The 22,360-nt window shown below is 42.5% G+C and overlaps 1 protein-coding gene across 12 annotated transcripts in view; it reads right to left on the bottom strand.

Moving 5' to 3' along the window:
* RAD18 (RAD18 E3 ubiquitin protein ligase) overlaps window positions 1–12,110 on the bottom strand; it is a 161,129-nt gene extending 149,019 nt beyond the window's left edge. For 5 of the 12 annotated variants that reach the window (XM_070576664.1, XM_008532477.2, XM_008532476.2 and 2 more), the window contains exons 1-2: window positions 11,950–12,110; window positions 7,803–7,884 (exon numbers count right to left, since the gene is read on the bottom strand). In XM_070576664.1, coding sequence (XP_070432765.1) covers window positions 7,803–7,884; window positions 11,950–12,096 — 229 coding nt within the window. In that variant the 5' untranslated portion in view covers window positions 12,097–12,110. The remainder of the gene's footprint in view (window positions 1–7,802; window positions 7,885–11,949) is intronic. The other 7 variants (XM_070576666.1, XM_070576670.1, XM_070576667.1 and 4 more) reach the window with 5 other exon arrangements.
* Between the last annotated feature and the right edge of the window lie 10,250 nt (window positions 12,111–22,360).

The raw sequence follows: 22,360 nt of genomic DNA, 5'->3' as shown, positions 1-22,360 counted from the left end.
TAGTGGTTACGTCTATGCACTCTGCTTTGACAGCCCAGGGTTCGCCAGTTCGGATCCTGGGTGCGAACATGGCACCACTTGGCAAAAAGCCATGCTGTGGTAGGCGTCCCATGTATAAAGTAGAAGAAGATGGGCATGGGTGTTAGTTCAGGGCCAGTCTTCCTCAGCAAAAAGAGGGAGATTGGGAACAGATGTTAGCTCAGGACCAATCTTCCTCACCAAAAAAAGAAAGAAATTTCTAGAGACAATCAATACAATAACTGAAATGAAAACTTCACTGGATGAGACTAACACCTGATGAGACACTGGAGAATAAAAGATCAATACACTTGAAGTCACAGCAATAGAAATTATCCAAAATTAAGCACAGAAAGAGGAGGAGGTGAAAAAGAAAAAAGAATAGATACTCAATGTCTGTAGGTAAATATCAAGCAGTTGAATTAAGTGTAATTAAGCTCTAAGAAAGTATAATTAGAATTGGGGTGGGGCATGAAAGTGTGGGTGTGAACAGAAAAATATTCAAAGATAAAAGGGCTAAAATTTTTCCAAATATAAACTCACAGATTGAAGAAACTCAATGGACCCCAAGCAGGACAACCATAAAGTAAACCACAATAAAGGACATTACAAATTTCTAAAAACCAGTGATAAAGAGAAAATCTGAAAAGCAGCCAGAGGAAAAAAGGCACATTATATACAGAAAGCTATAAACAAGAGAACCACATCTGGTTTCGTCTGAAACCAATAAAGTCAGAAAACAGTAGAATGACATTCTGAAATGAAAAAAAAAATGTTAACCTTGAATTCTATCTGTATCCATTGAAATCATCCTTCAAAAAGCAATGAAATAACTTTGTCAGACAAACAAAAGCTGAGAGAATTCTTTAGCAGCTATCTGTACTATAAGAAACGTAGCAGAGAGAATAAAAATGATACCAGAAGGAAACTCTGATATATACAAAGAAGAGTATCAGAAATGATAAATATGTGAGTAAATATAAAAGACATTTTATTCATTTCTTAATTTGTTTAAGAGATAATGGACTGGGGCCAGCCCAGTGGCGTAGTGGTTAAGTTCACAGACACTGCTTCGGTGGCCTAGGGTTCAGATCCTGGGTGCAGTCCTACATACCACTCACCAAGCAATGCTGTGGCAGCATCACACAGAAGAGCTAGAAGGACTTACCGCCAGGATATACAACTAGGTACTGGGGCTTTGGGGAGAAAAAACAAAAAGAGGAAGATTGGCAACAGATGTTAGCTCAGGGCCAATCTTCCTCATCAAAAACCATACCTTTAAAAAAGAAAAAGATAAGGGACTGTTCTAACATAAATATAATAACAATGTATTGTGGTGTCTATAATATATGCACATGTGAAAGACAACAACAGGATGACAGGAAGGGGTAACAGAAGTACACAACTGTAACAGTTTTAATTCTTTTTTTTTTGTTGAGGAAGATTAGCCCTGAGCTAACCACTCCCAATCCTCCTCTTTTTGCTGAGGAAGACTGACCCTGAACTAACACCCATGCCCATCTTCTTCTACTTTATACATGGGACGCCTACCACAACATGGCTTTTTGCCAAGTGGTGCCATGTTCGCACCCAGGATCCGAACTGGCGAACCCTGGGCTGCTGAGAAGTGGAACGTGCAAACTTAACTGCTGCGCCACCGGGCCGGCCCCCACAACTGTAACCGTTTTACACTCTTCAGGTGGCATAATTTTGTTTGAAGGGAGAGTGCAATAACTTAAGATGCATATTTTAAACCACTAAAATGATGAAACTAACAAGTTCATCGTGAAAAAGATTTAATACTTTAAAAAATGTTCAATTATTATTTTTTTTTTTTAAAGATTTTATTTTTTCCTTTTTCTCCCCAAAGCCCCCCAGTACATAGTTGTATATTCTTCGTTGTGGGTCCTTCTAGTTGTGGCATGTGGGACGCTGCCTCAGCGTGGCTTGATGAGCAGTGCCATGTCCACGCCCAGGATTCAAACCAATGAAACACTGGGCCGCTTGCGGCGGAGCGCGCGAACTTAACCACTCGGCCACGGGGTCAGCCCCTGTTCAATTATTTTTTTAAAAGGCAGGAAGAGAGAAAAGAATAGATGGACAAACAAAAACAAAAAGCAAGGTAGTACATCTAAATCCAGCTTTATCAATAATTAACTTTCTGCAATGATGGAAATGTTCTATATCTGCACTGTCCAATACAGTAGCCACTAGTCACATGTGGCTATTCAGCACTTGAAATGTGGCTAATGCAGCTGAGAAACTAAAGTTTTAATTTTATTTAACTTAAATTCACTTTAATAGCCACACACACCTAACAGCTACTATATTAAATAGGTCTAAATATTCCAAGTAAAAATAGATATTGCCAGAATGAATTAGAGGGCAAGACTCAAATATATGCTGTCTAAAAAAGCTCAATTTAAATATCAAGACACAGGTAGGTCAGAAGTAAAAGGATGGTTTATGGACAGCTAATATTCGACAAGGGAGCGAAGAGCATACGACAGAGAAAGGAGAGTCTCTTCAATAAACGGTGCTGGGAAAACTGGACAGCCACACGCAAAAGAATGAAAGTAGACCCTTTCCTTACACCATGCACAAAAATCAACTCAAAATGGATTAAAGACTTGAATGTAGGACCCGAAACCATGAAACTTCTAGAAGAAAACACAGGCAGTACACTCTTTGACATTGGTCTAAGCAGCATATTTTCAAGTCCCATGTCTGACCAGCCAAGGGAAACAAAAGAAAAAAATGAACAAATGGGACTACATCAAACTAAAAATCTTCTGCACAGCAAAGCAAACCATCAAAAAACTGAAAAGACAACCTAACAATTGGGAGAAGATATTTGCAAACAATATATCAGATAACGGGTTAATATCCAAAATATACAAAGAACTCATACAGCTCAACAACAAAAAAACCAACAATCCAATTAAAAAATGGGCAAAGGATCTGAACAGAGATTTCTCCGAAGAAGATATACGGATGGCCATCAGGCATATGAAAAGATGCTCAACATCATTAGCTATCAGGGAAATGCAAATCAAAACTACAATGACCTCACTCCGGTCAGAATGGCTATAATTAACAAGACAGGAAACAACAAATTTTGGGGAGGATGTGGAGAGAAGGAAACCCTTGTTCACTGCTGGTGGGAGTGCAAACTGGTGCAGCCACTATGGAAAGCAGTATGGAGTATCCTCAGAAAATTAAGAATAGATCTACCATATGATCCAGCTATCCCACTGCTGGGTATTTATCCAAAGAACTTGAAAATGCAAAGGCATAAAGATACTTGCACCCCTATGTTCACTGCAGCATTATACACAACCTAGGTGCCCATCAAGGGACGAATGGATAAAAAAGATATGGTATATATACACGATGGACTACTGCTCAGCCATAAGAAATGATGAAATCTGGCCATTTGTGACAAAATGGATGGACCTTGAGGGTACTATACTGAGCGAAATAAGTCAGAGGGAGAAAGTCAAATACCATATGATCTCATTCATAAGAAGAAGATAAAAACGACGACAAACAAACACATAGCACTGGAGATTGGATTGGTGGTTACCACAGGGAAAGAGGGGAGGGGGGAGGGCAAAAGGGATGATTAGGCTCACATGTGAGGGGATGGAATATAACTAGTTTTTGGGTGGTGAACATGATGTAATCTACACAGAATTTGAAATATATTATGATGTACATCCGAAATAAATAAATAAATAAAAAGAATTAAAAGGATGGAAAAAGAAAAAGATAAACCATACAAACATTAATCTTAAAGAAGTGGGAGTGGCTACACTAATACCAGAAAAAAGACTTCAGAAGAAGGAATATGACCAGGGATAAAGAGAGACATTTCATGATAATGGAACAGTCAATTCATCAAGTAGATAAAATATCTGTAAGTGTGTATGCACCTAATAAAACTGTTTCAAAATACATAAAGCAAAAACCTAGAAAAGTAAAAGGAAAAATAGACAAATTCACAATTATAGTTGGAGATTTCAACATTCCTCTCTTCATATAGACAAAATAATAGAGAATCAATACAGACACAGAAGACCTAAATAGCACTATCAACCAACTTGACCTAATTGACGTTTACAGAACATCTCACCCAACTACAGCAGAATAGGTATTCCTTGCAAGTATACACAAAGCGTTAACCACAAAAGACCTATGCCGGGCCATAAGACAAGTTTTGGAGATTTTAAAGAACTGAAATCAAACAAATTAAGTTCTCTGACCAGAACATGATTAAATTAGACATTAGTAACAGGAAGATATCAGGAATATTCTCAAATATTTGGCAATTAAACGGCGGATTTCCAAATAACTCATAGGTCAAAGAAGAAATCAGAAAAGACATTGGAATATATTTAAACTAAATAAAAATGAAAACACACTTATCAAAATTTGTGGGATGCAGCCAAAGCAAGGCTAAGGGGGAAATTTATAGCTTTAAAAGCTTATATCAGAAAAGAAGAAAGGTCTAATGTCAAAGATCTCAGCTTCTATTTTAAGAAGCTGGAAATATAAGAGCAAATTAAACTCAAATAAGTAAAGGGAAGGAAAGAAACAATAAAGATAAAAGAGTCTAAATCAATGAAACACAAGAAGATAAAATATAGAAAACAATGACCCAAAAGCTGGTTCTTTGAAAAGAGCAATAAAATTAATAAGCTTCTAGCTAGATCAATCAAGGGAAAAAGAGAAAATACACATTTCCAGTACATAAATAAAGGGGGACATCACTACAGATCCTCCAGACGTGAAAAGCACAATAGGAAATAGTATTAAAAAAAAAACACTACGCCAATAAACTCAACAGCTTAGATTAAATCAATAAGTTTCTTGAAAGGAATTCAAAGCTGTTCTAATATTCAAAAATCAATCAATGTAATTAATCATATTATAAAATAAAGTAAATCATATGAGCATCTCCATAGATGCAGAAAACAAACTTGACAAAAGTAACACCCATTCGTGATTTAAAAAAAATTTCTCAGCTAATTAAGAGCATAGAGGAACTGCCTCAACCTCATAAATTTATGAAAATGCATTAAGAATATGATAAAACTTATAGCAAAGAATCTACTTAAAAGACTGAATGCTTTCCCTATAAAATTGGGAGTAAGAAAAGTACGTCCACCACACTACTTCTGTTTAACACTGCACTAGAGGTACCAGCCTGTGTACACAAAGAAGAAATACAAGGCATACAGATTAGAAAGGAATAAGGAAAATGTCTTTACTCACAGATGACATGACTGTGTATGTAAGAATTCCTAAGGAACAAAAAAAGATGCTGATATTTAAAAGTCAATTTAGCAAGATCACAAAAGGTCAACACAAAAAAATGTATTTCTATGTGCAAGATCTGTGCACAGAAAACTGTAAACAACATTGTGGTGAGAAATTAAAGAAAAGCTAGAGTGGAGGGATATACCACGTTCCTATATTGAAGGCTCAACACTGTTAAGATGTCAATTCTCCCAAGACTGATCTCTAGATTCAGTGCAATCCCAATGAACACCTTCACAGGCTTTTTTGCAGACACTGACAATCAGATTCCAAAATTTATATGGAAATGCACATAAAATGCAAAGATCCTAAAAGAATCAAAATAATTTTGATAAAGAAAAACAAAGTTGGAAAACTTACAATGCCTAACTTCAAGACTTACTCAAAGCTACAGTAATTAAGACAGTGTGGTATTAGCACAAGGATAGACATACAGATCAGTGGAACAGACAAAGAATCCAGAAACAAATCCACACAGGATTCCCTGAGGCCATACTGACTGAGATGGGGAAAACTCTATCAAGTGCTAGAAATGCTCAATATCTTAATTGTAGTGGTTACATGGTACATACATTTGTCATAACTCATTGACACTTGTGCACTTGACTTTGCACTTAAAATGGATGCATTTTACTATATGTAAATTATACCAAAAAAGATGCGTTTAATACACATTTAGAAACAATCCCCACAACTGACCTTGGTTACTAATGTGAACCTGTCTAAAAGGAAACTAACATTTATTAAGAGCCTATAATGTGCCAGGCACTGGGGGCTGCACATTAATTCTCACAGTCATTTTCTAAGGCAGAAATTACTTACCAGATTTTTACTTTTGAAGAAATGTTGGGCATTTGCAAACTAACCCGCCTAGTAAGTGAGGGGTGAAGGTGAAGCCTGAATATATTTCTAACGCCCGTGTTGCTACGACCGCCAGCCTCTCATTACATCTTGTCTATAGAGAGCTATTACTATCCACTAAAATAATTTTTTAAATCTAACTTTTTTTTACATATGTTTTTGCATGTATCTGTCTTTTTTTGGCTGGGAAAGCTAATGTTGCTCATTGTCCTCTCTTTTTTTTTTCCCCTTCTCCCCAAAGCCCCAGTACATAGGTGTATATTCTAATTCTAAGTCCTTCTAGTTCTTCTATGTGAGCTGCCACCGCAGCATGGCTACTGACAGACGAGTGAGTGGTGTGGCTCTGTACCTGGGAACCAAACCTAGGCCACCAATGCAGAATACACTGAATTTTAACCACTAGGCCATCAGGGCTGGCTCATAACTTGTTGGGTTTTTTGTTTTTTTTTTTTTGAGGAAGATTAGCCCTGAGCTAACTACTGCTAATCCTCCTCTTTTTGCTGAGGAAGACTGGCCCCGAGCCAACATCCATGCCCATCTTCCTCTACCTTATATGTGGGACACCTACCACAGCACGGCTTTTGCCAAGCAGTGCCATGTCTGCACCCAGGATCCAAACCGGCGAATCCCAGACCGCCGAGAAGCGAAACATGTGCACTTAACTGCTATGCACCACTGGGCCAGCCTCTGGTTTTTTTTCTAACTTTCCAAGACAAATCAACTTGAAAATAGAGAACAAGAAAAATCATGAGCCTAGATTATCCATAAACTGGATGTCCAGCTCCTGAAAAATGACAAGGTCACCCCTAAGTGCTAAATACCTCAAGCTATAGTAATACATAATAGACTCAAAGAGAACTACACACATACTGCCATATATGAGCCTTCCCAGCATTACACAGCAAATTAAGTGATAAACTGTCTATAACACTCTTCACTGGTAGAATTCTCCCACTGGGATTTTTAAACTTTGAAATTCTATACCAAGGACTACTTAGTTGAACTACCTATCTGTTATCCTATTAATAACAAAAATTCTCAAATTTAACATCTAAAAGTGCTTAGCAAATAAAGAACCATATATCATGACCAAAACCTTTATGGCCATAAATGTTACAAAAGGCATAAAAATATCCAGGAGGGAGGTGATAGAAAATATAGGATTCTTATAAAGAACTTGGATATTCAAGGGGCCAGCCTGGTGGCACAGCAGTTAAGTTCGCACATTGCGCTCCAGCAGCCCAGGGTTTGCCGGTTCAGATCCCAGGTGGGGACCTATGCACCACTTGTCAAGCCATGCTGTGGCAGGCATCCCACGCACAAAGTAGAGGAAGATAGGCACTGATGTTAGCTCAGGGCCACTCTTCCTCAGCAAAAAAAGGAGGACTGGTGCCAGATGTTAGCTCAGGGCTAATCTTCCAAGAAGAACAAAAAAACTTCAATATTCAAGAGGAAGGTGGTAGAAAAGATCTTCTGAAAACTTTAAGACAGAGGGGCTAAATGTGAGATATAAATATGTATATTTATCTTTGGTATTAAATTAACACTACCTTACATAAAAAACACATTTTTATTATCTCACAGACACAACACATACTTACAGTTATGTGAACACTGAGGAATCATCATTGCAATGTTGAAATATTCAAAGCAAATTCCACACCGCAGCAAATCATCTATTGTCTGAAACGCAAAAATGCATATATACCTATCAGAAAGACACCAAGGTTGGAACGTATGCCACAGAACTCCTTCTCCATACCCTAAAAAGTAATTTAGTAATACGTCTTTGTCAACTAGACAAACTCAAAAGCTAACTCCACGTAAACTGCTGGGGATCTTGACAAACAGAGAAAAACCACCCCCATGTGACTTACACATTCAAATCTCAGGTTACCCCAAATGCTCTCGACAGACAAAGCCGACACTGTACAGATTCCTGTTCATACAGTCAACCTTTCACAAAAGGTCTGCTCTCTTCCTGCTCCACTTCCCATGTGTTTCCAGCTCTGACTCCCAGCCTCCTCTTCAGACCCTACTCCCTGGCCCACAGCCACTGTTGGGTGGAAGGTACCAGTAGCCATTCACCACAGACGTTAAGGACCAAATCAGAGAACACCAAAGCCAAACATTAGAAATTACCTAGGTAAAACCCTTATTTGACAAATGAATAAACATGTATCCAAAGCTGACACACACACTGGGCACGAGTCAAGCCAGGACTAAACCTCCCTTCTCCCTACCAGCAGTCAGTCCAGTGCTTTCTGCACAGTACTACACATTACTACACGGTGCAGCCCAATGAGGAAGCCGTGGGAAGAGCAGAGCCAGTGTCTGCAGAGGGAGGTGAAGAAATAGACCACCTGGAAAGTCAGACAGATGTCAACCTGGAATGCAACCCAAACAGGAAAGGATCTGTCCTCGCAGCCTAAAACCTTCGAAACCATTTCAAATAAAATGTTACTCCATTCAATAGAATACTGAGCAGATATTTAAGAGGAAAAAAAAAGAGGGAGCTCTCTTGTGTACTGATATGGAAAGACTACCAAGATAAGTGAAAAAAGGAAGTAGGGTACAGACAGTACACATGGTATGCTACCTTTTGTTAAAAAGGGAGGGAGAATAAGAATGCATTCTATTTTTATCCTGTATATATAAAGAAATTCTGAAAAGACACTCAAGAAAGTAATAAATAATGGTTACAGGGGTCAGGAAACTGGACAGATGAAGGACAAGGTGGGAGGGAGACTTTTACTTTTCATTTCACGTACTTTTTGAACCATGTGAGTATATTATCTAAATTTTAAGAATACAAACAAAAAAAGACTAATGTCACCAATAGTCCATATAATGAAATATTACATAGCCATTAAAAACAAAAAAAGACATGCTTTCAAAGAATAATTAATGCCATGGGAAAATGTTTTTGTGCTTTAATGGAAACTTAAAAAAATGAGAGAAAAAGCTACAATAATATATAATAATAGAACTATGTTGTTGAATCTCCATAACAATCTTAGCAAGTCCATAGCATCTGTATCCCAGTTGTGCAGACAAGCCCTGTAGTTTATAAGTGGTTGGATCAAACCCAAGAGGGGTGAGCCCAAATTCTAAATGCATAAACACCCTGCAGATATGTGTGTGCATGAGCAAGAAAAACTGAAGGAAAATAAGAGAAAACGTTAAACAGAGGTTATCTCTGGATGGGAGGAGGATGGGTAATTTTCATTTTCCCCGTCATCTTACTCTGAATTTTAATTTTTTGCTACTCTATACACATACTGCATTTATAATTTGTCAAAAACAGAAATTTTGGTTACAATAAAACCAGAGAAATAAACATTAAAACGCCAAAATCTACCATTATTTTGGATGGTAAGCTACCAGTGACACAAAAAGCTGGACTGTATTGAAGATCCATTGAAAGCAGAGGCAGGCCAGGAGGCCAGAGCCCTGGCATCGGGTCTACTGTTCTCTCTTCTCTAACCCTCCTCTTCTGGAGGAGCAGTGGCTCGGACAGATCTGCTCAGCAAGATCTGTGCAAGGTGACACTGCATCCAATGAGCTACAACATTCCTGTATACATTTCCAGTCATGCCATTTCAAGACAGTAAAATGCACACCACATGTGCCTCAACTAAAAAAAAAGGCTGAATAGAGAGCGGTCAAGCAGATGCCCCAGGATTTCTCTAACTGAGAGAGAGAAAGTGGAAGGAGGAAGTGGGTAATGGGTGAAAAGACTAAATAATTACAGCAAAGGCTCTTAAGTTTTTTGGGTCACAGATCCCTTTGAAAAATGGATGAAAACTATAGACTCTCTTCTCAGAAAAACATACCACATAGACAAAAATTTTATAAATAACTCCAGATACCAAAGTCTTTCCATGGATCCTAGGTCAGGAACTATGGATTTGGGAGTCAGATTTCTACTGAATATAAAAAAGAACTTCAAACAGAGCTACTTCCGGGAGCAGCTAGTGTTTGTCCCTGGAGGAGTTCAAGCAAAAACTAGATGAGAAATTGGCAGATATGTTATAAAAGGGATTAAAATACTGGAGAGTGCTGGCTTTCCAACCTTAAGATTCCACGATTCTAACATGGGCTTAATCAGCTTCATCACTGAACCCCCTCTGGTGCTGAACCCTATTAAGCGCTGTGGTGAGACAGCAAAGCCAGAGAAGACCTGGAACCTGCCTCTATAGAACACTGTGGAATCTATAAATCCATAAAATATGCTCACATCTACAAAGCAGGTAGCTTTACAAGTTACAAAGCTTTCACTTCCTTTATCCAATTCAGTCTTCACAACAACAAATAAAAAGGGAGAAATACTCAACGTTAAACATGTTAAGTGCTAATAATAATAATAAAGATATATAACTGAAGGCTTACTCCCTTCCAGATACCTTCAGTCAATTACCAAATAATTTCTGAGCATCCACTATGTGCCAGGCGCTCTGTTAAGCACAGTGAAAAAAGACAAACAGGATCCCTATCCACACACATCAATTCATTTAACCAACCCTATAAACTGTTTTATTTTTGTCTCCAGTTTATAGCTGAGGAAATTCAGGCTCAGAGGTTAGGTAATTAACTCACCATCACACAGTTAAACAAGAGGCAGAGACAAGATTTAACCCACAACCACTGGCACTCAAATCTCTGCTCTTCTCCACTGCAGCTTGGGGCCAAGCTCACCACAACTTCAAAACTACAGTTTTCTTAAGTCCTTCCACAACATCAGCTTTTCACCACGGGGATATCTCAAGTCCTCAAGCACTGTAGATGACAGTGATGACAGCAGGAAAAACAAGGCCTAATACTTACTTTAACCTCTCCCACGTCCCTTACTTAATCCTCAAAATCAGCCTTATGAGTCAGTGGGACAGATACAATTCCCAAGTTTACAGAAACTGAGGAACAAAAGGAGAAAGTGATCTTCCCCACAGCCACAAACAGAAATATCACACAGCAAGGAGAAAGACCAAGCAACGGAGTCCTAGTTAACGCAGCCAAGTGTATTTGCTCTTGACCAAACCCAGCAGGAACCCAGGGCTCAGCACTAACGTAAATGGAAACTGGTATGACTTGCTAAAAACGAAGTAGCCACAAAAATAAGTGTTAAGTGAAATAATTCGGTGAAATAAAAGGCTAGCGCTGACTCTGAGTCCTGATCTCTTTGAGAGAGAGCGATGCACAACTGTTAGGAGTTAGGCCACATCAGGGAGGAGTCAGGACCAACCAGCGCTAGGCTTCAGGAGGGTAATTAGAAGAAATCAAAGAGAATGTAAAGGAGACCACCTGCGTAGCTAGGGGATTAAATAAACGTTATCTGATGCAGGGTCCACCCGAAATCACGTCCGGTGTCACTAGGAGAAATTCTCAACTAACGTACCGCGAGAGTTTACAGAACGCTCGGCACACATTAAGCCTTCAGGGAGGATTAGCTGTCATGTCGTTTTCAGTGTTCAGAGTAACTGTTTTTCTCGAGGTCGCTGTTATGGCTGCTGCTGAACCGCAGAATACCCGACTCCACATGACGGCCAACTTCAACACACCATACGGGACCGAGGCCTGCCCCCGTTACTTCTCAGGGGAGGAAACTGAAGCCCAGAGCCAGGCAGTCGGCAAGCGGCAGAGAAGAGCCAGGTACCCAGGCCCAGCTCGCGCCTCGCCCTTTCTCCGCCTCAAGGCGGGGCAGGCTTCCCGTGGACACCTGGGCGCCCCCAACCTCCCCGAGGCTCTCACCTTCATGACTGCCAGGCCTGGAGGCCACCGAGGCTCCGCCAGGGAGTCCATGGTCTCTCCTGAAGAAGCTGGAGAGTCCGCCATCCACTGGCCTCCCGCGCTCCACCGCCACTCGAAATTCCCCGCGCTACTGAGATACGTAAGCATTCCGCGACGCGCCCAAACCGTGCGCAATGTCTGCCGGGAGTTGTAGTACGTGGGCGGAGCTCAGCCAACGATGCTCTCACTGCGCACGCGCCAGACTTCTGTCTGGCCTCTCTTGGCAGAACGTGAGTGGTTAAAAAACCCACTTCCGGTTTTGTACCAGACCATTGACAAATAAATACCTGTAGAATGTTAGGAAAAGACATAGAGGAATGAAACTAAATCCAGGCTTTGCAAATCTTTCAAGGTCTAGGCTCCTGCCTCCTCCTTCGGGGAGCCTTCCCTGATTGCTGTAATGATCTATCCCTGTCCTGAGCAGGGTTTTTCATGCTCTAAAGAATAGAGCAGGGGTCTATTCGTTCATCTCACCTCGTCACGGCACAAGGAGGTAGGTATTCTCATTGTTAGTTTACACAGGAGGAAGTTTCGGCTCAAAAACGTGAATAGGGTTTCCTTGCATCGCACATTGTCACTGACCAGACTGCAAATAGGGTCTCAAAACTTTAAATGGGATCTCTTTCTTTTGTGAAGTTAAAATTTTAATTTAAAGTTATTCCTTTTCTTCAGAGATAACCACCATAATTTTATGTAGCCTTCCAGATATTTCCTATTCAGATACATAGATGTGGTTTTTTCCACAAATTTATTTTATTAAATGCATAGCTGTGTCAACTTGAGTTTTTCTATTTGTTTACTTAACCATATGTCTTGAGACCTCTCCATGTTAATAAAAATAGATCTCCCTCTTTTTAAAAATATTATTTTTAATAGCTGCACAGTCCATAATAGACATGTAATGCAATTTATCTATTCCCCTACTGAGGAACATTTAAGTTGTTCTCAGTTTTTCACTATTGCAAAGAGTTGCGATGAACACACTATGTATATAAATCTTGGCACACTTGAGCCAGGATATCTGGGAGATGATTTCCTATAAATGGAACTACTAAGTCAATTTGGGTGCTCTTTTAAAGCTGTGCCAGCTAGCACTATACGATTTTCCAAAGAGGCCGTCCCAATACATTTGCATTCTCGCCAAGCGAGAATCAGAGTACCCGTCATCGAAAGGTGAAGCGCTGACCAGCGCACCCCCCAGCCTGTCCACTGGACTCAGCACTCGTCCACTGCCCGGGTGGACTCCATTGCATCGCGTCTCATGCGCAGCAAGTCAGCAGTTACGGTGCTCCGGGCAGATCCCTGTAACTTGCCACTGCCACCTCAGGTACTTCATGCACTCATTCATTCAACAAATATTTTTCTAAGTGCTTCTTGCATTGGCTGGGCACTCGAGCTTCCCCGGGAAGTAGGCAGAGGTGAGGTTGTTACTGCCACTTTCCAGACGAGGACGCTGAGGCTCAGAGAGGTTAAGGCTTCGTTCCTATGGGCTCTCTTCATAAGGAACCTCCGGCCCCTGAGCCAGAGCTGTACTCAACTGATTTTTCCCGGCCTGTGCCTGAATACTCAAAGGGAAAATAATAGTAATTTTAGCAGCATTTGGACAGAACACTTTAATATCCATTAAAAATAGCTGACATTTATTAGGCACTTGTATGCAAAGCGCTGTTGTAGGTGTTTTACACATACTTACTTATTTCAGATTCACTCCAACCAAATGAGGAAGGGAAGTAAACGGGAAACTTACTTAGGGCACTCTGCTGGCAAGTGGGAAAGGACGGATTTGGGCTCCCGCAGTCTGGTTTAGGAGTCTATGTTAACCACTGCAGGATATTTTCACAAAGACCTCCTCAGGAGATGGGAATTGAGTCTCAGAGAGGCAAAGGGACTCATTCAAGATCACACAGCTTGTCAGTGGCAAAATCCAGCCTTGAATCTAGGTCTTTTTAAGCCCAAGGGATCACCCATTGACACTTCATCAAGGAATAATTGAGCAGACAAGGCCACAGGGCAGAGGTTTGAGGCTCCCAGGACGCTGGACCTAGTGGGGCTCCAACAGGAAGGGGAGGAGGGGCAGCAGGGTGGAGGCCTAGGGGCTGCAGTGGGTCTGTGTCAGCCAATCAGAAAGGGGCATGCAAAGGGACTCCGGGCTGAGTTGGAGTGCTGCCTAGTTCTCGAGGCAGGGAGAGTGGGGTGGGCTTGGAGAGACAAAGAGAGCGATACACGCTCCCAGGCCCCAGGGCACCAGTAATCCACTTTTTATGGTACTACATAGTTGGTTACAAGGTAATTAGATTTAAGGTGACAAAGGGCTGGGAAGCTGAGAGAAGGAAAGGGAGGAGAGGGGAAAGAGAAAGAATGTGGAAGGAAGGAGAGAGAGAAGACAGGGAAAGAAATGCCCTCTTCCCGTCCAACCAGGAAGACAGATTGGATCGCCTATTGGTCGTGGGGTCCGAATCCATCTCCCCATCTCTGGAGGGCCGCCATCACAGCTCCCAGTGCCATTCGTCCCTGAGTTCCTGCCACCAGCTGCCTGGTGAGACTGAAGGAATGAGTGAAGCACCGGAATAAGCCCACATTCCCATAAATCTTTTCGTCCCAGGCTGAGCGGTTCTCTTCCTGCCTCTTCAAGAGCACCAACTCAAGCGCACCTCGGGGCCAGGAAGGAAAGTCCAGGGGCACAAGCAGGTTCTGAAAGCCACTCGGAGGGCAGGACAAGGCATTTATCTTGCCCTCCCTGTGGTGTTTATCCGCCTTCGGGAGCCCAGATCCTCTAACAAGCTGCTGTTTCCACGGACATCCTCCTTCCGTTAGATCAATAAGGAGATTGTACTTCCTCGTTCAGGAGTAAAAACAAAATGTTCCAAATAAAAAAAGCAGGCCACTGCTCGGCAGAATCTCCCATTCCACTCAGCATGAAGTGCGGATCCGGGATGGGGCCGCCAGATAAAATACAGGCTACGCTGTAAACTTGAATTTCAGATAAACAGCAAAATATTTTTTAAATATAAGTATATCACAAATACTGCACATGATTTACTTATACTAAAAAGTTATTCACTGTTTATCTGAAATTCAAATTTAACTGAGCATCTTGTAGGTTTTTTTTTTTTTTTTTTTTTTGCTAAATCTGACAACCCCAACCAGGGAAACATTCTCCCAGCTGAGTTTGCGGCCTGGTCTGGCTGCCCCTTGAGGAGTCCCTGGGCCCCGGGTTCCTTTCCAAGGTCTCTCTTCATCGCATTCCTCTCTGTCCTCCATTCTCTCTTCCCCGAGGACCCATCCTCGTTCTAGTCCTAGGAGGGAGGATACTGAAGGAGCTCAGGCCTTAGCCCATCCTCCCTCCTTTTCTCCCCTCCTCCCTCCATTCTAACGAATGTTTACTGAGCCTCTGCCCACCGGTGCCAGGGGCTGGACTGCAGGGGTGAAGGAGAGGTGTGATCCCTGCTGTCAAGGAGCTGACACCCTGGGAGGAGGATGGGCCAGGACAGAAACAAGTGAGTATGTAAGGAAATGAATAGATAAGATATTTTAATAAAGTGGTAAGTGATGTGAAAGGAGAAGAGGATGTTGTAACTGAGAGTAGGGAGACATTATAAACTGGATGCTCTGGAAAGTCCTCTCTAAGAAGGTGACATTTGTGCTAGGACCCAACTGGTAAGATAGAGGCAGCCATGCAAAGACCTGAGGGTAGAAAGTTCCAGATCTTGATAAAGAGTTTGGATTTTAATCTGTGTTAACTCTGGCCAGCTATCAAAACTCTCTATGCCTCAGTTTTCTCATCTGTAAAATGGGGATGACGATAATAGTATTTGCCTTATAGGGATGTTGTGGGAATTAAATGAGTTATTTTTAAGTAAAGTGCTGAGAACAGCACCTGGCACCTCATGAGCACTGTGGGAGTGTCAGCTGTTGTTATGATGTTGCTCTAAGCACAGGAGGAAGCCCGTGGAGGGTTTCAGGCAGGAAGGAGATGTGATCAGATTTACACGTTCAAAAGGTCACTCTAGCTGCTGGGTGAAGAAAGGATTTTAGTGGGGAAGGAGAAGAAGTACCCGCCAGGGTGTGGCGACAAGGGGCTGGACCAGGGTAGTGGCAGTTAGAATGTGGAAGTGCTCTGGGGCCCATGCTTACTCACAGTAAGGCCTTGCTTTGTCCCTATGACCAGGCCCCATCCTAATTCTTCCGAGACGTGGACCCTGCCTTGTTTTCCCCAGTCCCTTCCACCTTGGATCCCAGCCCCAGGGCCGGCAAAGCCTAGTTCACATTGACAGACTGTGCCCATCATCTGCTCCACCTGCCTGTTAGACTGTCACCTCTGGGAGCTTCTCCCTGAGACTGGTTACCTGCCTGTCACTGCAACCTCTTCTTGGGAGATGTCCCAACCCCTCCTATTGATGCTTTCAATAAATGTTTACTGAGAACTTATTATATGCCCAGGCAGGGGTTACAAGCAGTAATCTAGACAAACAATATCTGCCCAAATCAAGGTCTACAGATGGGAAGAGCTTTGAGATCAGAGAGGAAGAACTTTTAAGGGCGGGAGCTATACTAGTCAGGATTCTTTTGGTTACAAGTGTTGAATTAGAATGCCAACTCAAAATGGCCTAATCAAAAAAAGGGAATGTATTAGCTCATGTAACTGAAAAGTCCAGGAGTTGGTATTCAGGTGTGGCTTGATCCAGGTGTCATCAGATTGATCTCTTTTCCTTCCTCTCAATCTCTCTTTCTTAATACCCTATGTCTACTCTCCTCACTGTTGGCTTATTGTGCAGGTAGATTCCTCCCATGTGGTGGCAAAAATGGCCTCCAGAAGCTCCAGGCCTATATTCTACTAGCACACAGCAGAAAGAAAACACCTCATTCCCAATAGTCCCCAGCAAAAGTACCAGGGTTGAATCTCACTGGCCAGAATTGAATCACATGCCCATCCTTGAACCAATCACTGTGTTTCAGATTGTCTATGTCTGAGTTTTGGGGTAGAGGTGGATGCCCCAGATGAACATTGGGGTGCTGTATACAGTAAAAGAGGGAATAGATGCCTATAAGCATGCAGATTGCAAAAATGGTTGCAAATTCCTCTCCTTCACATATCTACACATCTTTACAGTATGACTCCTTCCAAGAAGTGGCTCTGTTTCTCTACCCCTTGAATCTGGGCTTGGTCATGTGACTTGCTTTGCAACATTAACAATGGTGGTACAAGCAAAGACTTGCAAGGTACCTGTGCCCCGGAGCTTGCCCTCTCTCTTGCTGCTCTTGGGAACCTTCCAACCACCACCATGTGAACAAACCCTAACAATCCTCCTGGATGATGAGAGTATATCCAAGTCATCTTTGGCACCCCAGCTGGCATCAAGCCACTTATAAGCCATGTGAGTGAGGCCATCCTAGATCATCCAGCCCCAGCCAAGCCACCTACTTGACCACAGTAATCAGCTCAGTCAGTCCTGACCAGAAAACTGCTCAATACACCCATAGGATCAGGGTAAGTAATAAATGTTGAGTATCGTAAGCAACCAAATTTGGGGATGGTTATTATACAGCAGTGACTAACTGCTACAGTGAGAAAAAACCACAGTGACCCTCCACAGGTGTCTTCTGCCTGCCTGGAGCCTGGCTTTGGAGCCTCCACATGCAGAACTGCTGGACTTCCAGTCCTGCTGGGCCCTCCACTCCGCCATAGCAATCCTCTCCTGCTCTCCTTGATCCCAATTCTTGTCTCTACTCTGCTTCCAATCTGGGGCTGGACTTGATAGGTGCCAGGGGCAGGACAACCCTTCTTGGGAAGAGCAACTCTTATGTAACTCTTCCTGTCTCTGTAGGCTCCAGCCTTTCCTCCTCGCAAAGAGGCAGTCATCTACCTAGAATGAATTGAAGATTGTGTAGCTGAGCCCTGTGCCAGAAAACCTCCACCACCTATCATGGTGTCTGGACCCTCTCCCCAATTCAAGCCCCAAGTCTTTGGTTTTTAAAGGCTGTTTGGATTCCAAGATCCCCCCAGGAGAGTTGAATGTTCCTCTGGGGGTGCTAGGGCAGGTTGCACCTCTTATGTTATAGCAGAAACACACTATATGGAATGACTTAGTCGCCCCGATTAGACCACCCATGCCCTAGCACAGCTGTTCGTGCAGTAGGGGCCCAACAGATGCTCACTGGGTGTGTCGCCTAGAAAGATATCAAATGACTGGTCCTGGGGCTCTGGGGTCCTGGGGCACAGGGTGAGCGTGGGGCTAACGGAGGAAGCAAGGAACCACTGAAAGGAGACAGGTGCAAATCACCAAAGACAGAATTCCCACCAACCAATATGGTCTATAGTGACTAAGGCAACAGGATGGAGAGTCACACAGACCTCAATTTCATGCTCTTCCACTTACCCTGTGATCTTGGGTCAGTCACTTACCTTTCAGAGCCTCAATGTCCTCTTCTGAAAGATTAGAATACTAGTGCTTACCCCAGAGGGTTGTTATAATGATTATGTTTTTAAAATGCTGGGAAGCACCTCACAGGGCATCTGACACATAGTGAGTGGCTGGCTATGGCAGTGGGAGTAATAGTCATAGTTATTGCTGTGATCATCACTAATACAGATTATTAACCAGAGGGCATAGAGGTTAAGAGCAACAGCTCTGAAGTCAGGCTGCCCGGGTTCACATCTCAGCTCCGCCACTTACTAGTGCATGGATTGTGGTCTCCAAAAACTGTGCCTACGAGGAGGAATCAGGGCTCCTTGGAGACACGGCTGATTTGGGGTCTGGGGCAGATGAGGTGCAGGACAAGCTCGGAGCATCTTCTTGTGCCCAAAACAAGGAAGTTGTCAAAAACTAGTGGACAGAAGAGCCAGCTTGAAGTTGCTCCCACTGATCTAAGTATCAGAAAGAATATTGATTGCAGCTGACTGAAACGCATTGACTATTTTAACATCCAGGAATTAACAATGAGCCTCAGCAGAAGAAAGGAAAGCCCTCATTTGCTACCATTGGAGATAGTCATTGTAGCAGCTTTTCACTCCGAAAGTTGATAAATAAGAGAAGAATTAAGAATTAAGCATTTCTTCTTCCCTTTCAGAATGAACTATACTTCAGGGAAGTACTAGCCCTTGTGGGTGAGAATTCTAGCTGATAAATATAGAAGAGATGATAAAGTTAGAAAATCACTGTTTTGCAATTCCTAATGAAATGTTGTTTCAGGCAATGATCCCCAATGGGTAATAAGACCATTAGGTGGGAGGTTCTTGGGGAACTGGATATTTATCAGGTTCTAAATCATCAGGCCACAGTTTACTTGCTGTTCACAGGGAAAACCCACCTCTTCAGTGGAGGGATGGGGGTGAACACTCATGAACCTATCCACCAATCTTATCATCCCTAAAAGTGGCACCAAACAGTAGGCCCCTCCTGATGTGGTATCACATGAAACGTACATCATCTAGGGGGCATTCTTGCCAAAAATGGTGAAACTGAATCTAATCAAACATTTAAGACCCAACTTCCAGTTTATAAGACATATGTGGAGGACAGCAACCAGGGAATTGACAGCTTGAGGAAGCAACCAGAAAAATCCAGACTGTGGGGCATGCTACCAGGAAACGAACCAAAGTTCTTCAGCAGGCCTTGAGCAGAGGCCACTGTTCTAGAATAAAAGAGACTTAAGAGACATAATCTTTGTTTGGATCCTGATTTGAACAAACCAACCTTTACAAGATTTTGGGGAACAATCAATGAAATTTAAATATGAATTATGTACTACATTATACTGAGAAATTATTTTCAATTTTATTCTGTGATAATGGGATTGTCAATATATAGAAAAATGTAATTTTTAGAGATGTATGCCAATATATTTCAGAGTAAGATATCATGATGTTGGTGATTTATCAGGAATTTTAGAAAGATAAATGAAATTTGGAAAAACGTAAATTGTTAAGTCTAGATGGGTTAATTATACTATTCTCTGTATTATTCCAAAGTTTGAAATTTTTCACAGTAAAAATTGGTGAGCACTCATCCCACCTGTCATCTTACAAACGGCCACATGGGGACAGTCGAGTATTAGGCTGGATGTGGGTCCATGCTTTGAGGAAGAAATGCACAAGAGCAATCACCCCATTCATTCTGTATTCACTTATTTCATGTCATCCTTGCATTTAACCCGTCTTTAGTGAGCGCCGACTCACTAAAGGGCCCTAAGCTATAGGGACAAAGAGTTGCAGGCTGTCACTGCCCTCCTGCAGCCACTTGTGTAAATATTGTCTGTGTATCTGGGGACCAGAAAGGGGCAGTCAGGAGGAGCCTCTGTCTTGATGAGTCCGTGCAGACATCACTGGAATGAAAACCTTGTCTGGGCATGTCAGAAACAAAGACATTATTATGGGAGCTGCAGTGGGCTGCCGCTTGTGTTGTGTGAGTTGACCTCTTCTTTCTGCATTCAGGTTTACCACTTATCAACTGTGTGATCTTGGGAGAGTTACTTCACCTCTCTGAACCTCATGGGGCTAATAATAGTTCATAGCTTTTCTGCTAGAAGAGAATGAGATAGTCTTTGTAAATTGCCTAGAATGGTGCCTGGCACACATTTAGTGCTCAAAGATTAAAATATTCGTAAGTCTTTATGTTCCCACTTGGAGCTCTGGGATGGAGGCAGGCAGTCAGCCTGTCTGAGCTACACAAAGGCGCCACGGTCTGTTGGGGCAAATAACGAGCGCAGCTTTGGGACCGGGGCAGTGGAATTAGAACTCTCCCAAAGGCACAATCATGATTATAGCAGGTCCATTTATTGAGGGTTTCTCTGTGCCAGGCACGGCCTCAAATGCTTTCCATGTACTCACTTCCTTGCTTCTCATAATAAGCCTACAAGGCAGGTGCTGTTACTGTCCCTACCTTAGCAGTGAGGAAACTCTCAGCTGGTTGGGGGGGGAGGAGGGGCCAGGATTTAAACCCAGGCGGTCTGGCCTTGCAGTCCTCATTCGCATCCACAAGGGTGGCTGTGCTTCTCTTTGGGGATGGGTGCTGGGGAAAGGCAAAGCAGTTTCCTAGAGACAGGGGATGTCATCCTGCAGTTGACAGGAGTCTGTGGACCTGGGGAAGGGGTGGCAAGAAGGTCCAAGATCATGCTATGAATGTGTTTCCCCCGGACGGTGGGGCTCTCGATAGGCTCCCTGGGGTTTGCCTGCCCAGCATCATTTTTCTGATAATAGAACCCATCTCTTCCTTTTGGGGAACCACTCTTACCCTGCTCTCAATCATGTGGTCAGGCAAGACTGACCTCAACCTATAGCTCAAAAATGGGCAAGTGATCAGGCCTGGTTAATGACAGTAAGACCTGCCCTCCATTTGGTGATTGGTTCACAGTTAGCTCATGACTCAAGCTAAGCCAAACAGAGAAAATCCCAGGACTTAACTCATCTGTTGGGAAAGAGATACACTTTTTTCTCCTGGTGTAGCTAAGTGCCAGGATGTAAGCCTGGAATAACTTTGAGCCATCTTTGCCATCACTCGGGAAGAGTCAGCCTGGGAATGTAGACAACATGAAGGAGAGCAGAGCTGACAGGTGGAGAGATAGAAGCTTATTGACATAATTGAAACACCTGGATCCAGTGCTGCCTGAGTCCCATTTTATTTTTCATTCAGATGGGGCAAAAATTACTCCTTTTCATTTAAGCCAGGCTGAGTTGTATTTTTGTCACTTGTAACCAAAGCATTTCTCAACAGCATGACATAAAGCAGAAAGAGCTAAGCTATTTATTAGGGGATCAAAGACCCATGAGCATTGGTCTATGCTCACTTAAAAGAATTGTCATAAGAAGAAGGAAAATCTTGTTCCATAGATGACAGGACTCTGTAAGTTGCCTGTAAAGCAGGTCTGTAGGTCTGCTCCATGTGTGGGCCGTTCATCTCCATATTAGGAAGAATTCAAATAAGCTCCCGGCAGGTAAGATGGGGGATGTATGGATATGTGGATGGAGAAAGGGAGCAGAGTTGAAAGTACAGAAACAAAATTGGGTGTGGGTGCTCAAGGCTCATAAACAATAGTAATAATAATAATAATGATGATAAATTCCTCTTCCTCCTCTTCTCCTCTCATCAGACCTCAGGTGAGGAGAAGCAGGTTTATTATAACCCAGGGTTCATGACCTGCCTTTGGGTCCAGGCAGTACTTAAATCCTCAGTTATCACCCAAGCTCTCCATTGTTAAAAAGTTGTTGTGCTCTAGAAGCCAGAGATAGTTTTTAACAGAAATAAATAGGATCAAGTAATCCACCTCTTAAAACCTTCCCAGGGCTTCTCAGTGCTCTTAGAACAAAATCCCCACTATGGCTCAAAGGGCGCCTCAGATGCCCTCCTCCTTGCCAGCCTGTTCACACATCTCTACC

This window comes from Equus przewalskii, chromosome 15, assembly GCF_037783145.1.
Source record: "Equus przewalskii isolate Varuska chromosome 15, EquPr2, whole genome shotgun sequence".
In the NCBI taxonomy this organism is placed as follows: domain Eukaryota; kingdom Metazoa; phylum Chordata; class Mammalia; order Perissodactyla; family Equidae; genus Equus; species Equus przewalskii.
The sequence above is the reverse complement of the archived record's forward strand: the minus strand, read 5'-3'. Positions and strand labels throughout refer to the sequence as shown.